Here is a 27,420-nt window from a genome sequence, read left to right on the forward strand (position 1 = left end):
GAACTATATTTCATATATTAACATTTGTTGAATTTTTCAAACTATCATGAGCCACAAGAAAAAAATACTTTTATAAACCATATTTATTTACTAAGTAGCCATAGCACATGACAGCTTTCTCTTATAGACCTTGAAGCAAATTTCAAGCTATTTTTAAATTACTTGAGTGAAAATATGACTAATAAAATTCTTATTCAACTTTTAGGTAAATATTCTAAGAATTATGACAATTTTCTAAAAACAAGTCACTTAGTTTTTTTAAGAGCTTTAATATTTGTTCTGATTTGTATATTAACACATTAGAATTATTCAATTAAGTTTTGAAAACCAGTGGAGTAGAAATTTGATTTAGAAACTTTCCCTAAAATAGTTTTAAAACCTCTCAGCACCTGATGACCTTTGTTTATGTTGCCAAATTGCAGAAACATTGAAGTGAACACAGAAAGATTCACTATTTGATTTCAGAATTCAGCCTCTAACGTCATTACTAAAAAGTACTTTAAATTCAGTTTAGAAGCAATTTGCCCATATAACCTGTGGTTCCTGCAGACGGTAGACACTGAATTTGTTTATAAGTATCTGAATAATTAGTGGATGAATTTAAATAGTTTTCCATTCTTTTTTCCTCAGTTCATTTCTTTTGACCTTCCCACTGACAGTCTTTGGCAGTTCTTCAATGAATTCCACCTGTTGGCAGTAAGGGGGAGGAAGGAAGTTAGTCCCGCACAGCTCTGCTTTGACGGCTAGGTGAAGGGATGGTTGAAGTTTTTCTTTACATTTAGCATTATGAGCTAATTGACTAAAGTATATTAGGGGCTTCATTTTATCTCAAAATTTTTTACTGTCTATTGTCATTAGTTCTGTTGGGAACCTTTTGTATAGCATGTTTAAGGGGAGAGGTCATTTTAAAAAGGAAAAAACAAATAGCCAAACCTTTTCCAAAGCACTGAACAAATGCAGGTGAAGCAAGGCTACCCACCTTTCTGGGGTATTTGTAAGGCGCTGTAGTCTTTTTCACGTGCTCCTGAATCTCCTTTTTCAGTTGCTCTTGATCATGTGACTTATAATCAGGATTCAGAACAATAAAAGCCTTTACTACCTAAAGTAAATATATGTAAACCATCAGTGAGTTATGTGTTTGGTGCCTTAATGTGTCTTGTCTGCTTTCATTCCCTGTAAATCTTCCTTGTGGGGCGTGAACTGTTGGGGGGTCACGGTGTAGTTTAGCCCCGCTGTGTGCTCATGCTCCTAAGTGCCCAGGAAAGCCTTTAGTCTTCTCAGTACCACGGAGCTGGTGGGGCCTGCTTTGCTCAGGATCACCCTTGAACCCTGCTCTGACTGTATTTTGTAATGTGTGTTCTGATCTGAATTCGATTATCTCTGTCCTTGGCTTCCCCTTAGAAACACGAAGTACAGTTAGTACCTGAGTACTAAAGGCAATGCACCCAGTACCACCTCTTCTAGGCCCTACTCAGCCTAGCCCCCATGGCAGGGAGCAGCTCACTCAGGCCAGGCATTCTTTGGGGGATTTTGAGACAGTCATCAGTGTATATCAGGCTGGCCTTGACCTCACAGCGGTTCTCCTGTCTCAGTTTCCCAAGTACTGGATTAGATTACACTACTCTACTTGGCTTACTTTTTTCCTCCCCAATAAGGATTGAACCCAGAGACTTGTGCACACTCAACGAACATTCTACCTCTGAGCACCTAGCTACACACACCCAGCCCTTTTCATACATCCTTATGTAAGGCTGTAATGATTCCATTAGTCACGACACTATGTTCTGACCCACATGCATGACCGAGAAGCAGGAGTAGAAATGATGATGGCTGTTGCTATACCCACAAATCCCATTTCCTAAAGCCCATTCTTTCTATACTGTTTTGGGAGATCTGCCCAGAGTTTTAGGACCTTTAATGGAGAAGGAAGAAGCTTGATTGGATCCTGTCTAATTGTTTTTTCTTTCCTGGGCACTACCAACACTTCCACTCACTGCTTCCACCCCAAATGCATACCTCTAGAGAGGCAATCAGTATTCACTGCCAAATCCAGAGTCCCAACATGAGCTAGAGTCCAGACAGGCCCTTACAGGACTAAGTACCCTTTACTTTGGAAACTATCTTAGTTTTTCAAAACAGGGTTTCTCTGTGTTGCCCTGGCAGTCCTACTACTTGCTCTGTAGACCATGGTGTCCTCAAACAGAGATCCACCTTTGCCTCCCAAGTGCTGGCTAGGAAACTGGAATCTTATTAATTTTACTTTCTGCATCCTTTAATCTGAGAGGAAAATTTAATCAAAAATTATTTGAAACAGTCACTTAGAAAAGTCATTTGGTGGGCTGGAGAGATAGCTCAGAGGTTAAGAGCAACACTAGCTATTCTTCCGGAGGACCTGAGTTCAATTCCCTGCAACCACATGGTGTGCCTCCCAGGTACCTATAATGAAGTCTGGCGCCCTCTTCTGGCACACAGGCATACATGCATGCAGAACACTATATACATAATCTTTTTTTTTTAAAAAGTCATTTGGTAAGAATTGACAACTTGTAACTAAAAATTTTTCATGTTGAAAATTGTTTACCATAAGTGAAGTGTTTTTTTAAACAATTTATGACCAGTTACCCTTTTTGTCTTTATCAAAAACCCTTTTGATATCATGTTGATATCACCCGTAAGATTATGCAGCTATCATGTGTTTCTTGTGAGTAGAATTTTATCCTATTATGTTTTTGTTACTTTTGCAACTTTATGAACATTTTTATTAACTGAAAAAAAAAACCATTTACAGGCTTTGGTTTCTATGTTAACTTTTATAGCTTTTATAACATGTACTTATCTTCCTAAGTCTTTATAAGCCATTACAGAAAATACTAACTTCACGAAAAATATTGTAACATTATGCTTAAAGGGTATGGCCACTGAGCTGGGCAGTGGTGGCACAGATGTTAAATTCTAGCACTCAGGAAGCAGAGGCAAGCAGATCTTTGAGTTCCTAACCAGCCAGGGCTACACAGAGAAGCCCTGTCTCAAAAACCCAAAGACCAAAATAACAAAAAAAGATTATAAACACTGAAGTCAGACAGCCTGGACCAAAAGGAGTTTGTTATGTGATCTTGATGAACTAAGACTGTCTCTGTTTCTCGGTTTCTTACTTTATAAAAAAAAGCAAGGATTTGAAAAGCTAGCCTAAATGTGAGGCTTAGCATAACTTCTGGAGCATAAGGAAGCCATAAAAAAAAAAAAGATCTCAGGTGCAGGAGCAAAAGTACAAAGACTTGGAGCATTTGCATTTATTTGCTTTGCTTTGGTGTTTTTTTTAAACCTAAAAAACATCATGTTGGCCAACAAGATGGCTCAGGAGGGAAAGGCACTTGCTTTCAAGTTGACACATGAGTTTAGTCCCCAGAACTCATGTGGTGGAAGGAGAGTGCCAACTCCCAAAAGTTGTCTCTGACCTCCACATAAACACCGTGGCACAAGCACATACACATACAGAGTGAATAAATAAATGTAACTTTGCAAAAATGATATGAGCTTTTAAGTTTCATTGAAATTTCATGCAAAATTCTTAGATTTTTCTGAGAAGTGTCTGTGGCTGGGCCAGTCCATGTAGCAGCCACCAGCAATGTGTGGCTGCTTGAATTAGGTTTCTTCAATGAGTCTCGTTATGTGACTGAGAGCCCTGTATGTTTTTTTTTGTTTGTTTTGTTTTTTTTTTGTTTTTTTTTTTTGTTTTGTTTTGTTTTTCGAGACAGGGTTTCTCTGTGGTTTTGGAGCCTGTCCTGGAACTAGCTCTTGTAGACCAGGCTGGTCTCGAACTTACAGAGATCCGCCTGCCTCTGCCTCCCAACTGCTGGGATTAAAGGCGTGCGCCACCACCACCCGGCGCCCTGTATGGTTTTTGTTTCTGTTTTTTAACTAGAGGATGCCAGCGGAGAGCATTTTCATCCCTGCATAAGTCCAAGTCCAACAGTGGCCTTGGTCAAATTCTTAGAGCCACACAGGCTAAGGAACTTAAGGGCTCAGCCATCTGAGCAAACCTTCCTTCATTCCTTTTATCCTTTCTTTTTTAAGAACTTACCTATTGTTTCTATTTGATGTGTATGAGTGTTTTGTCTACATGTATGTATGTGCACTGTGTGCGGACCTGATGCCGGGGTGGTCAGAAGAGAGCAACAGATACCAGAGAATTGAAGTTAGAGTTCTGAGCCCTGTGTGCGTGCTGGGAAGTGAACCCAGGTCCTCTGCAAGTACAACAAGTACCCTTAGCCTCTGAGGTGACCCTGCCTGCCTGCATGTTTTTGTTCCTTCCACCACCCCTTCCTTCTTTCCTTCCTTCCTTCCTTCCTTCCTTCCACAGTCCATTGTTTTAAAGTTGCATTTACAATATTCAACATTGTTTTTGTAAATAACAACGCATCTAGTCCCTTTATCCCTTTTGAAAATCTTGTCTTTTAAGGAAGATTTATCCTACCGTAATACTCTGGTCTCCTATCAGAGTAGTGCACACTTGTAATTCCAGTATTTTGGGGTTTTTTTCGTGTCTTTTAATATCCTTCAATTTAGAATAATTCCCTATGTTTTCACTTTCTCTTGTGACATTGATATTCCTTAGTTCAGATTGTATTTTTATTACATGATTAGATGTATTTTACACAACTTTGTTTTACTCTTAGTGCATATGCTGGTCTCATGGAAGAATGTGAATATAAGCACCTTCTTGGTCAATACCTGAGGTTAGGGACCAGGATGGGGTGTGCCAGGTGATAGTTAGTGCACTTGCCTACCGCATGCAAGTTTAGTCCCCGCACTTTTGAAGCAGAGGCGGGAGGAACTACATCACGTGACCTTTTTAAAGCAAGAAAGTAAATACATAAAGTAGCTTACAGGAAGCATACATTCCACACATTTTAAATTTCTTGAAAATGTCACTAGGAGCAGCAGTTAAGAGGTCTGGCTGCTCTTCCAGAGAACCCAGATTCGATTCCCAGCACCCACACAGCAGCTCACAACTGTCTGTAACTCCAGTTCCCAGAGATCTGACACCCTTACACAGCAGGCAAAACACAAATGCACATAAAATACAAGTAAATCATTTTTTAAAAAAGGAAAATATAATTAAGCATACACCACTAGGGGTGGGGGCAGAGAGGAAGACTGGGAACCAAATCCCAGGCCTTGCACATGCTGGACAAGCTCTCCACTGTTGAGTTACATCTTCCCTGAAAATAAGATTTTCAAAGCAAAGCAGCCTGCTAAATCCCTTAAAAAATTGAAGTATGAAAATCAGCTGAGAAAAAAAGTAAAGGAAAGTGCTCATTTAGAATCTTACTTGCTTTTAGATAATACACCTGAGAATAAGCTAAAAATTCATGATTGTCAAATGTAGTTTGGCTTAATAACTGTATTAGGAATTCTTAAAATAGGCAATAGGAGACACTACACAGTAAGCTACAGAACTGTCATAAGCAAATAAAGCCAATATTTGGGATAGTGTCTAAGTCTTCATTTTATTGGATTTTAATCAATTCTTCTAGAACTTATTGCCTAATCAAAGATCTGGTTAGCCCTTTCCTAGAGCAGGCAGGCCTGCACAGAGAGTAAAAGGCTCCCTGTGCAACACTGCTGTTTTGTGCATGGCTGCCTTGGGACCCCACCTCCATCCTCCAGCAGCAGGGGTTGCAGCCTACCAGTGTTGGGAAGGGCAAATTTTCCCCTCACTCTGGCTAACACCAACACTACACCACGCCTCTAGAACTACAGAGGAACTGAAACCCACCTATGTAGCTTGACTGTATCATACTGGAATACCTGGCGCTAAGCCCACCTGGTCCTAAAGGCTCCACAACCAGCCTATCCCAGATAAGCTCTTGTCTAGGTGGATAGAACTAAGGATGTCAGCAGGAGTGAGAAGAGCTAAGACGCTGTAAGTGAGATTGGCCATCCGTGAAGACCACAGGTTATCCTCTGGCATCAAAGCCCTCTTAGGAAAAACAATCTTGGAAGGAGAGCCACCCTCGTTTCTTTTGAAGTACAGTACTGTGTAAGAGTCTGTGTTTAGAGGCTGTGAAGATGGCTCAGTGAGAAAATCCTAAGAACGTGGGTCTGCCATCCCCGGCCCCTTGGCAGTGCAGCTCTGCCATCCCCGGCCCCTTGGCAGTGCAGCTCTGCCATCCCCGGCCCCTTGGCAGTGCAGCTCTGCCATCCCCGGCCCCTTGGCAGTACAGCTCTGCCATCCCCGGCCCCATACCAGTGCAGCTCTGCCATCCCCGGCCCCTTGGCAGTACAGCTCTGCCATCTCCGGCCCCATACCAGTGCAGCTCTGCCATCCCCGGCCCCTTGGCAATGCAGCTCTGCCATTCCCGGCCCCATACCAGTGCAGCTCTGCCATCCCCGGCCCCATACCAGTGCAGCTCTGCCGCCCAGCACGGCGGGCAGGAGATAGGTAGCAGGCAGGGCCTTACTAGCCCACCCACCAGCCTAGCCTAAACAGTGAGCCCCAATTTCAGGGAGACACCGCGTCTCAAAAACCTAGGGTGAAGAAGTGACTGGGGAAGATATCTCAGTATCTACATATGCCTATATACAGGGAAATCTCGCCCACATATATGCTATATGCCTAGAACACACAAAATCACGCAAGTGAAGTATGTGTTTAGCTAATCAACAAAATTGAAAGTCTAGATGAATCAGTTCTCTTACCTCTCCTCTGACAGGGTCTGGGCTGCTGACAACAGCTGATTCTGCGACGGAAGGATGTTCTATCAGGGCACTTTCTACTTCAAATGGTCCAATTCGGTAGCTAGGAAACATGACAGGAACTCCTCAGGGTGAGTTATAGATGCACCCTGGAATGCTTGATTAACAGGCATGCACACACGGAAGGGAAGTTTACCCAGAGGATAATATAACATCGTCTGATCTGGCAACAAACCAGAAATAGCCATCTTCATCCATATAGCCCCTGTCCCCAGTGATGTAAAAATTCCCTCGTAGAGTTGAGGCTGTTTTTGAAGGATTATCCTGCAAAGCAAATAGCATTTGTTAATCTTATTAAGAATGCGACTCTTTTCTCCAGTCATTTTTAAACATTCAAAGAAAAAGAAAGTTTGGCCCCTTTAAGAAGCCTCAGAAGGAAGAGGAACCAGAGTGAAGTAGAAATGACTTGCCAGCATGGATCTTAGCCCAACATAAAGAAAGAAATCGCAGTTACAAAGACTTAGTGCAACTCCTGGAGAATGTTTTATGTAGATAATAAGATAAATGTAGGAGCAACCCAAAGTCCTGGAGAGTAGGTAGAATTAAGCCTTTTTCTATACAATACCTAACAATTGCTGGAAAAAAGAGAAGGGTTAAAAGAAAGCCCAGTGCTTAATTCAGACCAGATGTGTTATTTGCTTTGGTTTGTTTTATATAAGAGACCAGTTCTATAACTGGCATAAAAAGAAAAAAAAAACATAAAGTTGCTGCCTTCCATAAAGTTCACTATCATGTGTTATCTGGACCTCTTAGTATATTGATATAAACTTTGCTCTAATCTGTATGCCATGATTAGATATAAGAAAGCTAGAGAGATTAATTTACTTAATTTTTTGGCCCCATTCCTTATTTCTCTAGTTCCACTGGAGTGGGTAGAGAGCTAATCAGATGTCAGGGAGTAAGTGAGCTCTGTTTGCTAGTGGGAAAGGATCTTCAGATGTTAAGAAATCATAGATAAGAGCCCCCTTTTATGGTTCCTTTCCAAGGAGAGGGCACCAAAGTGTTATCTGGCAAGAATGTTATTTTTTTAATTGCCTGTATTTAGGGTTATTATCCAGGGCCATGGATTTCTCAAGGAAAGACAAAGTTCCTAGGCTTGTTTTGTAAAAATTGGAATGTTACCAAATACTTTGTTTGGTTTTGGTATAAGGTCTCAAGTATTCTAGACTGGCCTCAAACTTGCTTTGTAGTAACTAAGAATGATTTTGAATTTGTGGCCTTCCTGCTTCTGTATCCCATATGCTGGGATTATGCTTTTGAAGACTAAATAGAAAACAAGTTTTTAAAATAAAGTTCTTACTACATAATGAGTAAAAAGGCCAAATGGTCGCTCAGGAAGAACTTGAACACCAATGTCCCCTTCTTTTCCAGGAGGAAGAATAGCACCATTTTCATCTAAAATCTAGAATAAAACAGGACGGTTTATTTAAAGCAATTTTAAATTAATGCCACATTTGAAATTTTACCTTTGAATCATTTTGGCAAGAATATACACTTAAAAATATTTTAACTATACTTTAAATTCTTTTTTATATAATTTTTTAAAGATTTATTTATTTATTATTATGTACACAGTATTCTGTCTGCATTATGCCTACAGGCCAGAAGAGGGCGCCAGATCTCATTACAGATGATTGTGAGCCACCATGTGGTTGCTGGGAATTGAACTCAGGACCTTTGGAACCTTTGGAAAAGCAACCAGTGCTCTTAACCTCTGAACCTTTTCTCCAGCCCCCTACTTTAAATTCTTAAATGTATTATTTACCTAAGTTATCATTGAATAAAATATTATAAAATGCAAAACCAAAATGTGAAAAGATAATAAAAATTTTTCTCACTTCTACCACCAGTAATGTTTTGGTAATGTCCTTTGGGACAATTATAGACAGGAAACACTAGGATTACTTGGCAAGTTTTACAACCTGCTTTTGTCATTTAGCAATATGCCTTTGTTAGGCGTGGATTCCAGAGTTCTGTGTCACTCTGTTGAGTTGAATGTACCAGGGAAGAGAAATAAGAACGACTATTTCAGTCAAGTAACCCTGTGTGAACTGCATGATGAACTTGAGAAATATTGATCCTATCTACAACTAAACTTCAATTAAACCTACGTCTGAGCCCTGTCCTTTGGAAATTGATCCAGTTTTGCCTTTTTGCCACTGTTGCTTCCCTTCCTTTTTATATGAATATTAGTGCAAATCCTTTGTCTATATCTGACTTTGAACCTGGCTTGACCTAATAAAACTTTAACCCCGTATAAAGTGTGCAGATGGGGAAATAAAATGCTTTCGAAACTCAGGCATCAGAGGGTAATAAGGGCCGTGGTTAAAGAAAGCCTGGAAACAGATGGGCAGACAGAGAGAGAAGTTTGTGCTGCAGCCACTTTGAACCTGTGCCACTTTGGGCCTGGATGATCCTGTCAGAGGTCCAGTCTTCCCTCACCACATAACTGGTGGCCAAGAGTGTGGCTGCTGGAGCCAGATTGCTTAAGACTGTGTTCCCACTCTGGGCTCTGGCTGCACGAGCTTGGGTAAGTTCTTTACTTTATCTACAGACTCACCTGCAGAATGGTCCTCTTATTAGTTTATCTTCAGGATATTTCTGGAAATTAAATGCCCAGAATTCATGGCACAATACGGGTGTTTGCAACAATAGTAAGAGAGTATTAAGCCAACCTTTCTCACCCATCTGTCTTTTGGTGTAGAATTTAAGGTATAAATAACATGGAATTATCACATTTAAAGGAGTGTGGGTGAGTGTAAGTGGACATGCACACCTTCACATCAAAGGCAGGAGAAGGCTTTCCCATTGAGCCAGGCTTAATTTTCATCCCTTTGAAATTTCCACAGATCAGCACCTGATTAAGGAGAAGAAAGTAAGGTAACTTCAGAAGTAATATAAAATACTACTTCATCTGCCATGCATTCATACTACAGAACTTAGCTGTGCATCAGGGTCAGCATGAAACCCATAAAATCCCTCCTCTCATGGAATGTGGATATTGACAGTTTACAACTGTACACAATAAAGAGGTGAGAAAATATATGTCTATATTAACATTTGTGTACCACAATGGATACTATGCCAGTTGTATGTAAATAATTGTCAATTTTATTATTGTTTCATTTTGAAATTTCAACATTTCCCGATAATAAAACTCAGAGTTGAGAAATACAGACATTATAAATAAGACACACCCAATGAAGATGTCAACTTTCCCATTTCTCTGCTGGTCTTATTGCCCCTTCTACTACAAAATAAATATGTTCTTCATTATCAGTTTTCTCTAGAGCTCTTCAGCGGTGCTGAGGATTGAACTGTGGTCTCCCATATGCTAGGAAAGTGCTCGGCCACTAAACTACAACCCCCCCCCCCCCGCAACAATGTTCTTTTTTATCTGCATGAGTACTTTAAAGAATTCATTTTATTATATCATATCTTTTAGGTATTTGCTTGTTCATATAGCCTAGGCTGGCCTTGAACTCACTGCATAGCTGAAAATGACCTTGAATTTGACCCTCCTCCCTCCACCTTTAGAGTGCATAGGGGGGGGGGGGTCGCAGGAATGCTTCAGCATCTGCTTTCTAAGGGGTCTCCCAGCACACTCAATGCTTCGGGGAACCAGAAACTAACCGCTTTCTATTTTGTGACTCTTTAGAAACTTCTGTGTCACATAGCGCCAAACTTTTCTCATTAAATATATTGTGACATTCTTTCCTCAACCAGTTAATCATTTTATCAAAAATATGATAGTTTATTTGCAATTAATTTTTCTCAAGCTTTTCTTTATTTAAAAAATAATTGTTTCCTAACCACACCTTTCTGTATCCCTCGAGCAATCATAAGAACACGTTAGACACTTTGGCTTTTGTTTATCTGACTAATCCCATCTAGTCCTGTCTTCAGTGGGGCAGGTACCGTTTCTGTCTGTCCGTATCCTTCGTAGATGTCTAGGCCTGTCTTCCTTCTCCATTGTTCCATCACTTCAGGGTTGATTGGTTCACCAGCACTCACACAGTGCTTCAAGCTTTTGAACTTATAGCTTCTCCAAAAACACGGAGTGAGTTAGGTTGAGAAGAAAAAATGGCGAGACAGGGGAATTAGAATTATTGTTAATACAAAATAAGCAGATCTCTCTTATATATAAAGTAGAACCCTGATGCTAGAAACAGATTGCTCTAATGCCAGGTTCTCTGTCTGTCTGTATCTACTTGGAGAATCACTTGTTGCAAAGAAATACCATGACATCTTTAGGGAAGGTACCCCCATAGTTACACACACACACACACACACACACACACACACACACACTTGCAACATGTAGCCCTGGAACTTGCTATATACACCATGCTGGTTTTGAACTTGGCCTCTGTCTCCCAAGTGCTGGGATTAAGTGTACCACTATGCCCAGCTCTAGAACAATATTTTAAATCTATTAAAAATCACCTCTCAACTGTGAACTGAAGTTCTCTGAAGATGCCACATGAGTGTGGAAGATCTCACAGGCTAAGTGGAGGCACTTCATGATTGTGGTGAGATGGAATGTCAGGGATGGAGGGCCAAAATTGTCCTTGGCACTCTCAGTAAATTATTAGTAACTCATGTATCTAATCTGATCCTCATTTTATTAGATAAAACTCTTGAAATGTATTGTTAAACCTAGAAGGTCACTGGTATCCACCAACTCTAAAACTGAGACTGTTATAGCACCAGAGATCTACAGAAAGCATCCTTTTCTGGTTCCCCTCTAGGCTGCCTACCTGATGCCATCACCAATGTATTGGGCAAAAGCATTGATTCATGCCTTCCTTTTGCTCTGTGACTATGAAAGTTCATTAATTGCTTCCACAGTAGAACACGCCATTCAAGGTCATCTGAATCCATGTCCTTGACCCATAGTCAGTTTTATTTGGCTCAGAACAAACTCTGTCTTACTCTCTTTAGAGCAAGAGCTGTGCTTTGCATCAACACAGGAGACCAGAAGTGCTGATCTGTGAGCACAGACAGTAGCTTCTTTTCAGAGCAACAATCAAGCATTTCAATGGAATCCAGGAGATATAATGCATACATTCTCACTTTTGTTTTCTGGGAGAATTTGCAAAAAGGAACTACCTGTCTACTATCTCAGCTCAGTAATAGCTGTCACTGCAAAGATTAAATACCCCGTTTATTATAACCACTCACTACCACTCAGAGCTCTAGACATGGTCTAATCTTCCCTTTCCTCTCTCTGTTAGTGGGAACCTGATCTTGACAGAGCGACTATCTTTATAAAATGTCAACAATAAAGCAAAGGAGGAAGAGAAAAAAACCCACTATCCTGTACCGATTAGTCAGATCTGTTGGTTGGACAGACAAGTGTTTCATTTCTAGCTTCCTTTTCCTCCTCTCTCCCCTGACTGAGTGTCCCTTTACCCACGTCTCACCTGATTGTATCATTCTGTACAAGCATTCGGTAGGCAGTTGGCGCAGAACAGAAGACAGTGATGGGGAACTTGGAGAGGGTCTGCAGTTTGGAAAGAGCAAATTGTCTCACATGAAATGTTTGATCTGCCAGAGGCACAGCACAGTGTAAACTTTATTTTGATGTTAATGTACTCAGATCTTCTCCTGTCTTTGTGGACTTTGCAGAGGTAGATATCTTAAAACTCTGATCCCTGCATTGACTTTAGTTGCCAGTCCATCGGTGATACCACTAATGCTAACACATCTCTAACCGTGAACTTCCTTTAGTCTGCCTTACTTGCAAGATGGAAGTCGGCTCGAAACGGGGCAAATAGTGTGCAAACACACATGCTCCTTGGATCCATGGAGAAAAAACACTACTCCATGCAGACTTTGCCCAACCTGTGTCTGACGTATTCCACATCACATCTGAGTCTGTCAAATCCAGCCAGAATCTGGAATACAAACAGCCCTGTTGTATACATTTGTTAAAGTGGTAGGAATTGCATGCACACAAATGTATGTAGAAATTTAAATTTGCAAAACGTGTAATTTGTTGAAAAACAAATTTAAAAGGCCAGTGCACAAATGACTCCATGGAAGTACCTTCCGTTGACAGATAATCCTAAACCAAAACTGCTGTGGGTGTGTCCGATCATCTTAGGATGCCCCGTTGTCCCGCTGGTGAAGTAGATGGCCATCATCTCATTGTGCCTTGTGTTCACGCAGGTATGGTTGTCGCTGGCATGTCTGCAAAAAGACAGTCTACAGTGTTTCTCTGCCCGACTGTGACCTCTGAGGAGGACTAGAACACCCATGTGCTTGGGCCTCTTCGGCGTATGAACCAGTAACTTGGATTCAGTCCTGAGGTAAAGACAGCTCTATCTCTGCCCTTTTACTTGTGTGATGTGAATGGCCACCTTCACAATTATGAGTCTGCTAGAGACAGCACCCATCTGAAACCGGTGATCACTGCAGGGTCTTCTACTATAGATTTTCACAGCCCTAAGGATTGATTCAAAGCCCAGGATTCCCAGTGTGTTAGCTGAAAGTTTCATAGGGAATACATAGAAAATTAATTTCTTCCTCTGCTCAATCCTACATCCTTCTCTTCTTCCACAAGAGAACTCCCTATAAGCCTCCTGTACACCATTCTCCATCTCAAGGACCGCTTTTTAAAAATCTCAACCAGACTCCTTACTTCAAAGCTTGGCACTGTTAGTTCTGTAATGATCGCTGATTATTCTTGCTAATTATTGCTTTCATTTGCATTTACCTCACTTATACTGAATTGAATACTTTTCTCCTTCTTGCTTCTCTCTGTGGGGCATTGTTCGAAGATTGAGGCTACTCACCTCATCATCTCCTTGAGGTTCCCCCACCCTTCTCTGGAGTGCTGAGACACAATGAGTTTGGAGGTGAGATTTTCACATTTAGCTGCCACAGCATCTACTGCTGGGGCTAACGCATCATCAGTAATAATGCACTTTGCTTTTGAAGACTGTAGTCTGTAGAGGATGTCTTTCTGGGTCAGCTGAGTGGTTCCCGGAATTAAAACTGTCCCTAAAGGAATAGAAAAGGAATAGTATTTAGAAAGGTTAACCTCTATTATGGAAATTAGGATTCTGTAACTAGTACATTCATGTTCTGTGTGCCTCAGAATGACTTAGTGAGTTAACTAGAGAAGATATCTATTTGTCTTGCATTGCTCTGACTTTTGCCTTTCAAGAGATCTCCAAGTCTATGGCCCTTTTGCCCTAACAAGAGAACATTAAATGCTGAGTGATTGTCTTGTGTTTGAAGATCACCCATAATGTTCAGATTGAAGGAATTTTGACTGAAAAATAGTATTTAACATTGATTATGTTCTTCAGTGCCAGGTATTATTCTATTTTGCATATTTTAACTTCTCCATCCAAACATCTCCAGTGTAAACAGCTATTCATTGCATGTTTCATAGCTTATTAATAACGGGTGAAATTGCAGGAGTTAGAATCTGCCGCTGGACCCGGAGCTGGACATGTAACCACTCCAGCTCAGTGATCTTACACTGCACTGATTGTTTTATTTTTCTTGACACATGTATCTTTTCTGTGGCCCTCCTCTTGCCTGTAGTCAATTACAATGTAAGGTGTAGTGTGTTGGTGTCCAGGAGCCAGACACCCATAAACTTCTTCCCTAATAAGCCCTTCACCTCTGTGAACCTCAGTTTCTGCATATGTAAAACTGGGATTATAAAAATACATCCCTTGTACAATTATTCCAGGATTAAATGAGTTATAGCATGTGATAAGTTTAGAATAAAATGTAATACATCTTAGCTCTTAGCTTTTGGGTTTTTTTTCCCAAAGAATGAAAGGATGTTTTGCCTGAATAGACATGCTAATGTGGAAGGGGGCATCTCATGAAGTCCCACCCCTAGACAAAGGACTGCAGGCAACTGATGACTGCTAGCATGGGAAATGAGCCCCTCCCAGGAATGGGCGCCCGAATTCTTAGCAATACAAAGTGGTCAGCTCTGAAACCATATAAGACAAACAAACGCAAAGGACTCAGCAGATTGCATCATGTGTTTGTGCATCTATCTGTACTTATATGTAACAATAAAGAGGCCATCAGCTTGAGAGTCAGGGAGCGATGTGGGAAACACTGGAGGGAGGGGACATTAAAGGGGCTGGAGGGAGGAAAGGAAAGGGGGAAGTAATGTAATCATGTTTTAATTAAAATGTATGTGATAGCGACTCTTGGTTGTCAACTTGCCTGCATCAGGAATTAAATAAAATCCAAGAGACTGGGCATACCTGTAAGGGATTTTTCTTGATTAAATCATTTGAATAGGAAGATCCACCCTTAATCTTTGCCACACCCGCTGGTGGCAGCCTTCATAAAGGACACGGAAGAGGGAAGCTTGGTCTTTCCCTGCTTGCCCTCACTCTCCCTGGCAAGTACATTTCTGCACTGACATTAGAGCCTGTCTCTTCAGCATTCTGATGTCTACGGAAGCCCAGCTGAGACACTCAGTCTTGTGGGCCGAACAACTGCTAGATTCTTGGACTTTCCATTGAGAAACAGCCTGTGTTGCAATTGTAGATCATAGCCTGTAAGCCACTTTAATAAATCCCATATATATGAGGATATATGGATGTATATATCCATCCTAACAGTTAGGGTTTTTCTAGAGAACCCTGACTAATACAGTGTATTAAAAACGAATTAAAAATAAAAAATAAATAATTTGAAAATAAAAGAATCTACCACCTGGGTTGGAAAGATGGCTCAGTGGTGAAGAGCACCCAGTGCTCTTGCAGAGGACATAAGTTAGTTTCCAGCACCCACGTCAGGCAGCTCACAATAGCCCATGTGACTCCAGCCCCTGTGCACATGCACACATGCATGCACACAGGCATACACACACATGCATACACACACACATACACAATATATATATATATATATATATATATATATATATATATATATATATCCTTAGAAGAGGAATCTGCCATCTATCTTTGTTTCTATCACTTACCTACCTACTTCTGTACTTACCATACATCTGTCTTCTGGGATGCACTATTTTAGCCCCCAGTCTTTAAGAGATAGTAGATGGCATTTACCTCTGGGTATTTTTTTACCCTTCCCCAGTGATATGTGAATCAGAAACCCAGAAATCTATGTAGATTTCTAGGCTGTGTGCCAGAGTTTTAGATTTAGAAGATGTTCAGAATTTGTTTCTGGCAAATTCCCAGCGATACCAATGCCACTGGGCCAACGTCACGCTTTTAGAACTGCAGGTGAGCATTGCTCTTCTTCATCGCCAAGTACCTCCCTTGTTTTAAAGGCACATTAAAATTCACTGGACTGCTCTGCCATTTAATGGTGTCTTCTTAAACACTTTAAAATTCCTTCAAAGGGTCAGAGAGACGGTTCACTGGGTAAAAGTGCTTGCTATTCAAGCATACCAACCTGACCCCACATTCAATCCCCACATCTCACAGTAGAAGGAAAGAACAGACTCCTGAAAGCTGTCTGGTTTCCACATGGCACCTATACACCTGAATGCACACCACACACACACACACACACACACACACACACACACCATAAACACAAACAGTTGAAGAAAAACTCCGTTTAAAGTCTCCTTACAATTACACTCCTCTAAATTTTCAAAGCATACCACATGTGAAAATTAAAATAGAAAAACTTATGGACAGCTTCTGTTTTCTATTTGCAAATAAGCCATATATGCCACTCTCTGTAAGAAACAGAATTGAACAATATGGAAGTCTCCTACCCCCGTCCTTCTCTCTGCCCCACAGTCACCCGAGGACAGCCCTTATCCAGACTTATGTATTAACCGTATCTTTGCCTTTCTTCATCTATGTATAGAATCCTAAGCAATATACAAGTTCTATTGAGTTAAGACTTCAATTTTCAGCTAGCTATTGTGGATTATTCCTTTACATTGTGTGAAGATGTGTCACTGTGATTGGCTTAATAAAGAGCTGAATGGCCATTAGCTGGGCAGGAAGAGGTTAGGCAGCACCTCTGGGGACAGAGAGCTCTGGGAAGAAGAAAGGAAGAGCCACCAGCCATACATGGAGTAACTAGGATGGGCCTAATGGAGGTTAGGTATTGAGCATGTGGAAAATGTAGATTAATAAGTATGCGGTAAGTTATAAGAGCTAGTTAGAAACAAGCCTAAACTAAGGCTGAGTTTTTACAGTTAATAGTAAGTCTCTGTGTCATTATCTGTGAGCTGGCAGCCCAAGGAAAAATCCATTTACCACTAGTTAGTGGGGTGGGGGGACGCTGAGACAGGGTTTCTCTGTGAAACAGCCTTGGCTGTGTTGGAACTTGCTTTGTAGACCATGGAGCCTTGAACACAGAGATTTACCTGCCTTTGCTGGGATTAAAGGTGTGTACCACCACATCTGACTTTTAGGGTTTGTTTTGATGTGCGTATGTGCTGTGTCTGCGTTTTATGAGTATATGTACACATGTGTGTTCAGGTGCCTGCAGAGGCCAGAAGAAGGTATTACATCATTTGGAACTCGAGTTCCAGGCATTTGTAAACTGCCTGAACTAGGTACTGATGCCCAAAGCTCTGGTCCTCACAACTAAGCCGCAGGTACTCTTAGCCGCGAGTCATTTCCCAGCCTCTAGCTGTTTACTTATTAAGTGGGAGAAATGGCTATGCGCCACAAACACTGATACTCTTAAGACGACTGGATTTATGGTTCATTGTCTCCCTCTCATCTGTCTAAGGTGATTTGCTTCCCTTCCCATCAAGAGCCCCAGGAATCATGTTGGGATCAGGAAAAGTTGCCTCTGACTTGTTCTGCCTGGCTTATTCTAAAGTTGTACCCATCAGATTCTGCTTAAATATTTAAGATCCTGAGTGGAGTACCAGATGGCTCACATGGGGTCCAGAAGCATCTGAATAGCAACCAATGCTGCACATAGCCTGACTGCAGAGGAATGTTGGCAGAGAGGAATAAAGAGGCAGTACATAGGAAAGACACAGAGAAGGGGTGCATTGGCTTCAGGACAAACAGAGGAAGCGACTCCTGGGTAGAGTCTGCCTCCAAACCCCTTTGCTCCTTCTGTACCATTTTTCCCTCTGTAAGACTCTCCAGCGGCCATTCTATTGCCTCCTTTATTGTATTAATATGAATGTATACCTGATCCTGCCAGCCAATCAGTGCTTCACTAAGAAAGTGAACATAAGGAATGATCATGAGTGCACTCATTTTGTAAAAAACTGTTTGAAAACAGGCTCTGCTTTTCCAATGTATAATTCATATGTGTATATGAAATAGAATATGTCAGCTGTCCTCTAATGATATAATACAGTGATATATTGTAACAACTAGAACATTAATTCAATAAATATTTTACTGAACATTTACTATCTGCTAAGCACTGAAGGTGTAAGATATGCTGTATTAATGGCCTTTTAGGAACATACCTAACCCTCATGGGAATTGCAGGTTATATTTATAGGCAGATACTATGCCTCAAAAGTTTAAATAGTAACATATACTACTAATGGGTGCGGTGGTGGTTTGAATGAGAACAGCCCCCAAAAGCCCATTAATATTTGGCTCCCAATTGTAGACTATTCAGAAAGGATTAGGAGGTTGTGTCCTTGTTGGAGGCTCTGAGGTTTCAAACCAGAGGCCCAGTCTTGCCTTCTCTCTGCTTCCTGCTTGTGGATCAGATGTAAGATCTCAGTTACTGCTCCAGCACCATGCCTCTTTCCCACCATAATGGAAATGTACTAACCCTCTGGAACTGTAAGCAAGCCACTAATTAAATGCTTTTCTTTTACAAAGTGCCTAGGTCATAGTGTCCCTTCCAGCAATAGAACAGTAACTATAACAGGCATTTAAAGACAGTAGTATTCACTTTGAAACATCAGAATATGGTTGTCTGAGACGGTAACATTAAACTGAAGATTGAGAGAGCTGGAGAGATGGCCCAGAGGTCAGGAGCACTGACTGCTCTTGCAGAAGACCCAGGTTCTATTCCCAGTACCCATGTGGGCGTACACAACCACCCTTAACTTCAGTTCCCCAGGATCTGATGACATCCTCTTTTGGCCTCTGCAGGCACCAGGCATGCACATAACATGCAGACACACATGGCAGGGAAACACTCATATCCATTAAATAATTACATCTTTAAAAACAAACAAACAAACAAAAAACCTGACATTTTCAAGTTGAGTAAGAGTTGCTCATGTACTTAGTTTTGAGGGAAAGACATTCTAAGCATAGCAAACAGTATAGAGAAAATTCTGAAGATGTGAATGACCACAAACATGAACAGAAAACATAAGCTATGATAAGGACACGAAGTCTAATGGTGGAGAGATTAAAGGAATGCTGAAATAGCTGTACCCTTCTGAGATGCACCTATGACTCTTGGAGCATAGCTGGCAAGTAGAGTTACTAAATGCTGCCAAACAGCAAGCTGTACCCAGGTAAATAGCTCATGGTTACTTAGACGTGTGGATCAAGTTGCCTGTTGCAATGGGATCAGAGCGTGAGCCTTACCAACCTGTTCGCAGACAGGCCACATTTGCAAGCCACCACTCTGGGATCTTGGGCAGAATCACCATTACTCGGTCTCCCCTTTGCAAGGAACAGGCTTCTGTGAGTATGTTGGCAAATTTCCTGGATAAAGATCCGAGTTCTTCAAAACCCCATCTCACTTCTCCTCCATTTCCATCTATCCACCAGAAGGCTGGGTTGGAAAGTCTCCCTCCAGCCTGAGGAAAGCACAGCCATCATGGACTTAGAGGGTGTTATACAGTTAAATTATATTTCAGCTGACTTATAGGAGCAAATTCTCTGCAAAAACTCACAAGTCAGTTATTAGTCAGGACATACATGGATTAAGTACAGATCACTCAGAAGTTCTTATTTCTACATGCTGGGAACCATGTCAGTTTTTTACGAACAGTCCTTTCTCATTTATCATGATAATTTTTTCCCCAAAGTTAGAATTTCTACATCCCACCATCTCCCCAGGGAAGTATCCATACTTCATTTCTTTTCATTTTGACTCTTGAAATCACTTTTTACTCCTTTTTGTTTAAAAGTGGGGGGAAAAAACCAAAAAGGATGCATTAATACAACCTAGACTTTCTCAAACAGCCACGAAGGCCTCATAGACTGGATAAGACCTTGTTCTGGGGCTGCGCCGCATATTAGAGGACATCAGTACTGCCCCTCTATCCTTAGATGTCAGAAGCAACTACTGACTTCCCCTAACCACCCCTTCGTTGTAGCGAAACTCTCTACAGTCCTTGCTAACTACTCTTGGGGGCTATGATCACTTGCAATAGAGTCACTGTAGTCTGACTGGCATTTGTTCCATACCTTTTCCACACTGCTCCATTGGTCCAGGACATCTTTTGCAAAATTGAAATGCTCTGGAATCTCTAGTTTGAAGTCCTGTTTCATGGATTCATAGTTGGAAAAGTTCTGAGGGGTTGCTGTTCTGTAATCTTTATACAAGACTCTTAAAGGACCAGGAATTGCTAGGCGCTGCAAACACTTAGCATGAAGTAACATTGCCATGGCGACAAGAGCTATCTAGCATCAGCGCTGCTGGATGTTTTAACACTTGGGATTTCCATGCAGACTAATCCAGCTAAAAGACAAGCAAAAAATGACATGCGTTTAGTTTAGTTTGCAAAGTAGTAAGACCGCAAAGCACACCTAAGTTTTACCATAACTCTCCATCATGACCCACTCAGTATCATTTTCCGGGCATTGGTATTTGCTTTGATGCTTTGTGTATTCTTTGTCATTAAATCCTTAGAGAACCCCTGTAAAGTATGTACTGTTGTGATCTGTGTCTACAGATGGTGGAAACAGTAAGAGCCATTGGCTGGATTGTCCTGACTACCCACACTATTGCTTTCTACATGCATTTCTCAACTTTTTGTGACTGTGCAGAGGCTTATGATCTAATGCCATATCACACCCCACAGATTATCTACATGTGAGGAAACTAAGAGGAGCCTAGTGCCAGCTGGGCCTGACAGCACTGTCTATGTTTAGAGTCTGTCTGGTTTACAGGCTACAGTTCCCATGCTCTCAATAGGAGCCCACACTACCACCATCGAGTCCAGGCTTGGAGATATAATAACAGGGCTTCTGTGCAGGGAGGTCCTTCCCAGCCACCTACTACTCCTTACTTCTGTGGTTAGTCGTTTAATCACAATGTCATTTTACTTGGCCGAGGCTATTAAAACTACAGTTTTAGTGTTCCAGGGATTGTGACTGAGTTTCTCCTCCTTATGCTTCCCACAATTTTCCTGCAATAAAACAGATACTGCTCTCATAATCATTACAGCATAATTGTAACTGTGATTCTAGCTGTGTGGTAGGGCAGCCTGGCTATATGGAATCATTTCTGTAATGATAAAGTGTCCAACCAGGACAAGATACCAGATATCAGCTAAACTGCATCCTACGTGGATGTGGTGGCCGGGCATTATGTTAATGCATTGGATGCATTTGAAAGCCAGGCTCCCTGATGTCTCACCTCGTTGTGTGAGAAACTGACCAGTCCATGATCTTGAGCTTCTAAGATCATCCTGCTTGGCCCTCCTTGTTTTTCACCTTCAAAGAAAATGAACCTCAAACAGAGGAAGCATCAGACTTTACCTATTGTGTCAGGGCTCGAACCTGGGTCTTTGGATTCTCATTGGAATGGCTTTACCTTGGGCCAACAGGACTCCAGCAGAGCAGTGGTTTGGTACCTTGTCTATGCACTGACTCATTAGGAAAGCTTTTTATAAAAACTTGAATGCTTGCATCATTGCCAATTAAGTCGGCATTTTAGGTAGTGGGCCTATACTATTTTTTTAAATTTTCCTCAGATTGTAATGCATAACCCACGTTGAGAGTCACTCATTCAGAGCCTGGGATCTAGGAACCATCAGTACAACTGGAAGCTTGTCAGAAATGTAGTTTTTGAGTCCCACTGCAGATCTGTTGAATTAGTGGATCTCAATCTTTTAACAAGATTTCCCAGGCAACAAGTTTCTGTGTTCAAGTGAGAGAAACGATAGTCTTTAGGGTGTTGGCTAAGTCCATTGCCTATTTATCATACAATCATGGAACTGGTCTATTTACCACTTATTTAAATAGTGGTTACTATTTAAATTGTTACTCTATGAATCTCAGCTTTAAATTTTATTAGTAAAGACACTGATAAAACCTCTGACAGAGAGGTATGTTTACCAAAGACTGAATTCAATAATGCAAAATGTTGCCAGGGCACCAACAAGGGTATGTGAGTATCGGGCTTTATGGATCTTACTTTTTCTGTTGTGATACTCAACTCTGCCATAGATGTTGGTAATACATAAATAAATAAACATGGTCAATTTCTTCCAAACACCTTATCGATGAACACTGAAACTTGAATTTCATGCAGTTTTCATGTGTTATGAAGCACTGTTTCTCTTTTTCTTCCCCAACTATTTAAAGGTGTGAAAACCGCTGTTAGTTCCCAACGTTGTTAAGATGGACAGCCGTCTGGCTAATCTCACCAGCTATAGTCGGCTGATGGTACTGGACTATAAATTCCGTGAGACTCAGAGCTGAGACTGTCCTCCTCAGACTTCTGTCCTGGGACTCATAACCACATTTGATTCAAAGTGTATGGATTTCTGATCCAGTTTTTTTATCCAATTGAAATTAAAGTCAATTAAAAAATAATTTGTTAACCTTTAGCTCCAAAACTTGCTAAGCAGAGGCAAGCAGACTTCTGTGAGTTCAAAGCCACTAGTTTACATAGTGAGATCCTGTCTCAAAAAGTATATATAAAAATTAAAACTAAAGGGAATATTTGTTGAGCGAATAAATGGCTTTTTCAGAAGGGAGAAATTTTAACTCTAGGGTTATAGTTGATCGAAGAGGTACCTCAATGCTTTAACCAGAGTTAGGTGATACCTGCATCATCTACATGAGGCAGTTTATGTTAATATAAGCGTAATTGTAAAAATCAGTTCATTGCTCTCCAGCTAAGGTTTGGAGCTCTGCCCACCTCCCTTCTCCATGCTGTTACAAGTCCCTGTGAGCTCATATGTGTGCCTGCCCTACTGTGCCCAGCAAACAGTTTCCTTGTAGATCTGGGAGGAGTGGCTGGTGGTGGTAAAAATAATCAAAACACATTGTATTAAATTTTCAAAGAACTAATAAAAATGAGAAAGTAAAGCAAAAGAAAAATCAGCTCATTGGTTACAGAAGTTGTATTTCAAGAGCTTGATAGCAAGTGTGGCTCAGGTCACCCTGCACTGGCCAGAGCTGACCTAATGCCTTTCTGTTGTTGCAGCATTTGCTGAGGATCTGTCTGGCTAACAGCTCAGAACTGAACTCACAGAAAACGTTAAAAGAAAAACTGAAGGAGGAAATTTCTCAAGGTAAAACTTTCCTTCAGGTTCAGGGTTGGGAAAGCACCGCCCAGAACTTTCTCTGACCTAATAGTTATGAAGAAAAAGCAATGCAAAAAAGCCACCTTTTTAGAACCAAATCACCCTGAGGCTGTTTCCCCAGGGTTCAGCCCTCAAGGTCCCAAATGGCATTCTGTTTGGTGGCAGGGCCAGGTAGCAAGAGAGCAACTGGCTGGCTGCATGCTGAAGCAACTACCTGGCCTCTTGGCTGTACTCCAATTTCTTAACAGGATTAGGATCAAGTTCTTTTGAACCTCTCCCACCCCCAAAACACACACACACACACACACACACACACACACACACACACACCAGTGCTGAATGCTGAAGACGGAAAGTTTTGTCTAAAAGAGACAACACTAAGTTCTCTGAAGCAAACCCATCTTGGTTTTTACTTCTTGGTATAATGTCTTCAAATGATTCAAAGACCATAAAAGATACATATTGAAAACTATCCCCTTCCTGTCTTGAAGGGTTTGTATTTAACCCTAGTCTTACCTCCCAGGGGTCACTGTGTTTCTCAGCATCTCAAATATGACTGTCAACTCTCATTTTTCCACAGGCTGGAAAGAACAGGCAGCCTAAATTCTCACCATTCCACCTACCCAATCCGTTTTCACTAATGTAGTTTTAGAGGCCACTTCATATCAGTACATAGAGCTCTCTATTATATTAAAAAAAAAACAGCTCGAAGAGCAATCAGGGTTCCCTGACCTGTGGGAAGCCCAAGGACTGCCCACCTCTATCCAGGTCTCGTACGGTGAGCATTCAAACTGCCTAGGCTCCCACAAAGCCAGTACGTGCAGTAGGATCAAAAACCCACTGCAATTGTTCTTGAATTCTCAGTATTCCTCATTGTCCGCTATGTTCAGCTAGTCCGGATTTATCCCATGCTTTTTCAGACCTAGGCCAGCTGGCCTTGGTGAGATCCCAATAGAACATCCCCATTGTCTTAGTGTGTGGGTGCACCCCTTCTTCGAGCAGATGAGGGAGGGGGACTTGATCGGGGGGAGGGGGAGGGAAATGGGAAGCGGTTGTGGGGACGAGGCAGAAATCCTTAATAAATAAATAAATTAAAAAAAAATATATTAAAAAATAAAAAAAAAGAATATTTGGGCAACACATATTGGTATTGATGGGCTTTTTTAAAAAGGACACAAAGTTGGGTAGGTAGTGAAGGGGATGGGTCTTGGGAGAGTTGGGTAGTTGGGTGAATGTGATCAAAGATCTAATGTACATATTATTATTATTATAATATTATCTAATATATATTAGAACTTTGGTCATATGTATATGACATTCAAAGACTTTATGTAAGAATAAAGCAGATATCTGTTATCAACTAAAAAAAAAAAAAAACAGCTGCCTTGCATTGTACTGAACAGCTGGTAGTTCCCAATTGCTGATCACTTGAGCTGTCCCTATCATTTTGCAATTTAAGTGAGAAATTGAAACCATTTATTCAAAATGAATGCCCTGATTCTTTCTCTCAATACAAATGTTATTTTAAAGTAGTTAAGAAGTAGAATGAACATTTCCTGGTCCAATTGAAACAAAGGGCAAGAATTTGATCCAGTCCTGACCCAAGCTTTGTAGGCTAGTATGAGTCATTTATTTACTCAATAAATATTGACCGAAAGTTTGAAATGTTGCAAATATAGACAATACATTGAGGGGATGAAAGAGACAAAGTCTTCTACTGTCATGGACTGGCGCATGTAAATGAGGTAACAAACAGATGTGTTGTTTCATGAAAAGGAAAAACGGTTACCAGGAAGCTATTTTGGAAGGTCTCCTCAGGGATACAGCATGTTTGCTGAGCTCTGACAAGTGAGTGGCCGCACTGTGCGCAGCATTTTGCATTAGTTTTATTATTCCACATTCTAGAGAAGCACACTGCCTTCAAGTCTATTCTTAGCCAAGTGACTAGTACACCCATTCTTCCACCAGATACCCGAGACAGGCTTATATCAAATGCTGAGACTTCGTCTGTGAATATAACAAGGCCAGGTCTGCCCCCTCCCCACAGAAGTTTCCAAACTATTAAACAACTGTGCAGATGTTTACACTGGTGGTAAACACAGTTTACTAACCGATACCAAGCAGAATCAGAGTTCAGTATGATTTCTCCCCATCCTATGCAACGGTTCTCCTTCATTCAGAATCTTTCACGCATACATTGGTGTTGCCTATGGTAAATTCCTCATGTTCCAACAAACAGCCACCCACCCATGCTCATGCAAGAATCCTCATTAAACTCACTGGGTATAAAAGACATGGAGGAGGTGGGGCTTGTTGGGGCTCAGCAGCTAGTTCCAGGACAGGCTCCAAAAATCTACAGAGAAACCCTGTCTCAAAAAACCAAATAGACATGAAGGGGGTGGGGCTCAGCAGGGGCTCAGCAGGAGTGGGAAGGGGCTGGGGGCCATAATAGAAGGTGGATTTGATCAAAACACGTTATGCATGTATGAAATTGTCAACAAGTAGATTTTCAAAAAGAACTTATTTCAAATGAACATTAAAAATTTCACATTTAAAAAAAAAGAACAGAAAATTGGTCAGTCAGTTGGAACTTAAAATAAACAAATCATTTTTTTTTTCAAAAAGAAGTGTCAGGGGCTGGAGAGATGGCTCAGTGGTTAAGAGCATTGCCTGCTCTTCCAAAGGTCCTGAGTTCAATTCCCAGCAACCACATGGTGGCTCACAACCATCTGTAATGGGGTCTGGTGCCCTCTTCTGGCCTGCAGGCATACACACAGACAGAACACTGTATACATAATAAATAAATAAATAAAATATTTAAAAAAAAAGAAGTGTCAGGCTGGGCTGTTGTGGTGCACACCTTCATTTCCAGCACTTGGGAGGCAGAGGCAGGTGGATCTCTGTGGGTTTCAGGACAGCATGGTCTACAGAGTGAGTTCCAGGACAGCCAGGACTGTTACACAGAAATACCCTGTCTTGAAATAACCAAAAAAAGAAAAAAGAAAAAAAAAGGAAAAGAAAAAGTATCGACACCCCCTCATCAAAGTCATAATATTCTTTTTTTCTCAGTCAGTTCCTGTCTTTTCAGTGATACTAGCATCTTATAAAGCCCCCTCTCTGGGTCTGTAAAATCCCTTGCAGATGAAAGAAAAGATCTCTTCTGCATCGTAAACCTGGGCTTTACACCAAGCCTCGGAAAATGCTGCTAAGGAAATTCTAAGGAAGGCACCACTGACTGGCCAGATGGGCTCTCGAAGTGTTCAATTCTCGTCTGAGATACAGCTTTGAGTCCATGTAAATGCAGGGCAGAGGGCTCTTCTGTCCCCCACATCTCCACAACACCCCTCCCCCTAGTTAGCCCCAAGAGTGACAGCAGTTTGACAGACACACTAAGGGCCCTGCCTTAACCCCACGCCCCAACACACGACTTTTAGAGTGTCCCCCGTCCCAGAGAGAACTTATTGTCACAGATTTCCTATCTCTCTCTATACTTCCCAAACATAAACTACCTAGAGGCAATTTGCATACTTTTGGATTTGTAGGAGATGGATTTCCATCTATCATTGAGCAAGGTGTGGCCAGAGAAACATTTGGCCCCTACTCAATGTTCTTTAAATTTACGCTTCATGAATTTGCGTGCCATCCTTGCGCAGGGCCATGCTAATCATCTCTGTGTTGTTCCCGTTTTAGTCTGTGTGTTGCCGAAGCGAGCATCCCGACTCAATTTTTTCCCGAAACATTTTACCATGTAAACACACCTACACAATATTAAAAACTCAAGCCTCACCAAAATGCCTAAGCTGAAAACTCAGCCTGCAGCCTGTGAGGGCTCAATCCCCATTACTTCCTCAGCAGTGTTTCCACTGAGGAGCTCTGAGAGAAACACCTTTGCCATCTGGCTTCACAGAGCATTTTCCAGATTTGCTGGTTTTGTTTGCTGAACATATATTACAAATCTAGCAAATAGGATACTCACGAAAGGTAGCAGTAGTGATAGCAGACCTGCTTCATGGAAGAGAGGCTTGATTTCTCACATCTGATTTAGTAGATCAAAGTGGAAGGAGTGTGACAGAGTGCTGGCTGCCAGAGTGCCTTCCCTTACTTGATTGGTGAGCACACGGGAGGGTGGAGCATGGACCTTTACGTAACCCCGACCTGCGACCTGCCCTTCTTAACAGGTACTGATTTGTACACACGGCAGGCTTTTCGTCAGCTGGGAAAGCTGTGTGCACAGGAGGGAAAGGTGTCCAAAG

General features: G+C 41.4%; 1 protein-coding gene and 1 non-coding gene across 3 annotated transcripts; both read right to left on the bottom strand.

The window, feature by feature from the left end:
• Positions 1 to 65: 65 nt before the first annotated feature.
• Positions 66 to 27,241, bottom strand: Acsm3 (acyl-CoA synthetase medium chain family member 3). 2 transcript variants are annotated; one of them, XM_041666295.1, is made up of 14 exons: positions 27,144 to 27,241; positions 20,097 to 20,370; positions 19,273 to 19,483; positions 13,560 to 13,767; positions 12,811 to 12,954; positions 12,503 to 12,659; positions 12,186 to 12,265; positions 10,678 to 10,801; positions 9,536 to 9,616; positions 8,060 to 8,161; positions 6,896 to 7,023; positions 6,703 to 6,802; positions 980 to 1,099; positions 66 to 687 (listed from the first exon to the last, which is right to left on the bottom strand). In XM_041666295.1, exons 2-14 carry the CDS (start codon positions 20,295 to 20,297, stop codon positions 601 to 603), a joined length of 1,743 nt encoding a protein of 580 aa, XP_041522229.1. In that variant the 5' UTR covers positions 20,298 to 20,370; positions 27,144 to 27,241; the 3' UTR covers positions 66 to 600. The 2 variants fall into 2 exon arrangements, with proteins under 2 accessions (XP_041522229.1, XP_041522228.1); XM_041666294.1 differs by having other exon boundaries at positions 10,678 to 10,804.
• Positions 26,780 to 26,881, bottom strand: LOC121458171. The gene has a single exon (XR_005975813.1). It is a non-coding gene; the product is annotated as a U6 spliceosomal RNA (small nuclear RNA).
• Positions 27,242 to 27,420: the final 179 nt, after the last annotated feature.

This window comes from Microtus oregoni, unplaced genomic scaffold (genome assembly GCF_018167655.1).
Source record: "Microtus oregoni isolate MIOR12 unplaced genomic scaffold, Mior012 000016F_ref0000370, whole genome shotgun sequence".
Classification (NCBI taxonomy): domain Eukaryota; kingdom Metazoa; phylum Chordata; class Mammalia; order Rodentia; family Cricetidae; genus Microtus; species Microtus oregoni.

Bases quoted from the DNA above. Each gene is read 5' to 3' on its own strand.
- Acsm3 (XM_041666294.1), bottom strand. From the start codon at position 20,297: ATGGCAATGTTACTTCATGCTAAGTGTTTGCAGCGCCTAGCAATTCCT. The intron at 12,660-12,810 runs GTACTTCCATGG...TTTGTATTCCAG, and splicing joins GGATTATCTGTCAACGGAAG to ATTCTGGCTGGATTTGACAG. The intron at 10,805-12,185 runs GTGAGACGTGGG...GTGTTTTTGGAG, and splicing joins GTACAGAATGATACAATCAG to AAGCTATAAGTTCAAAAGCT.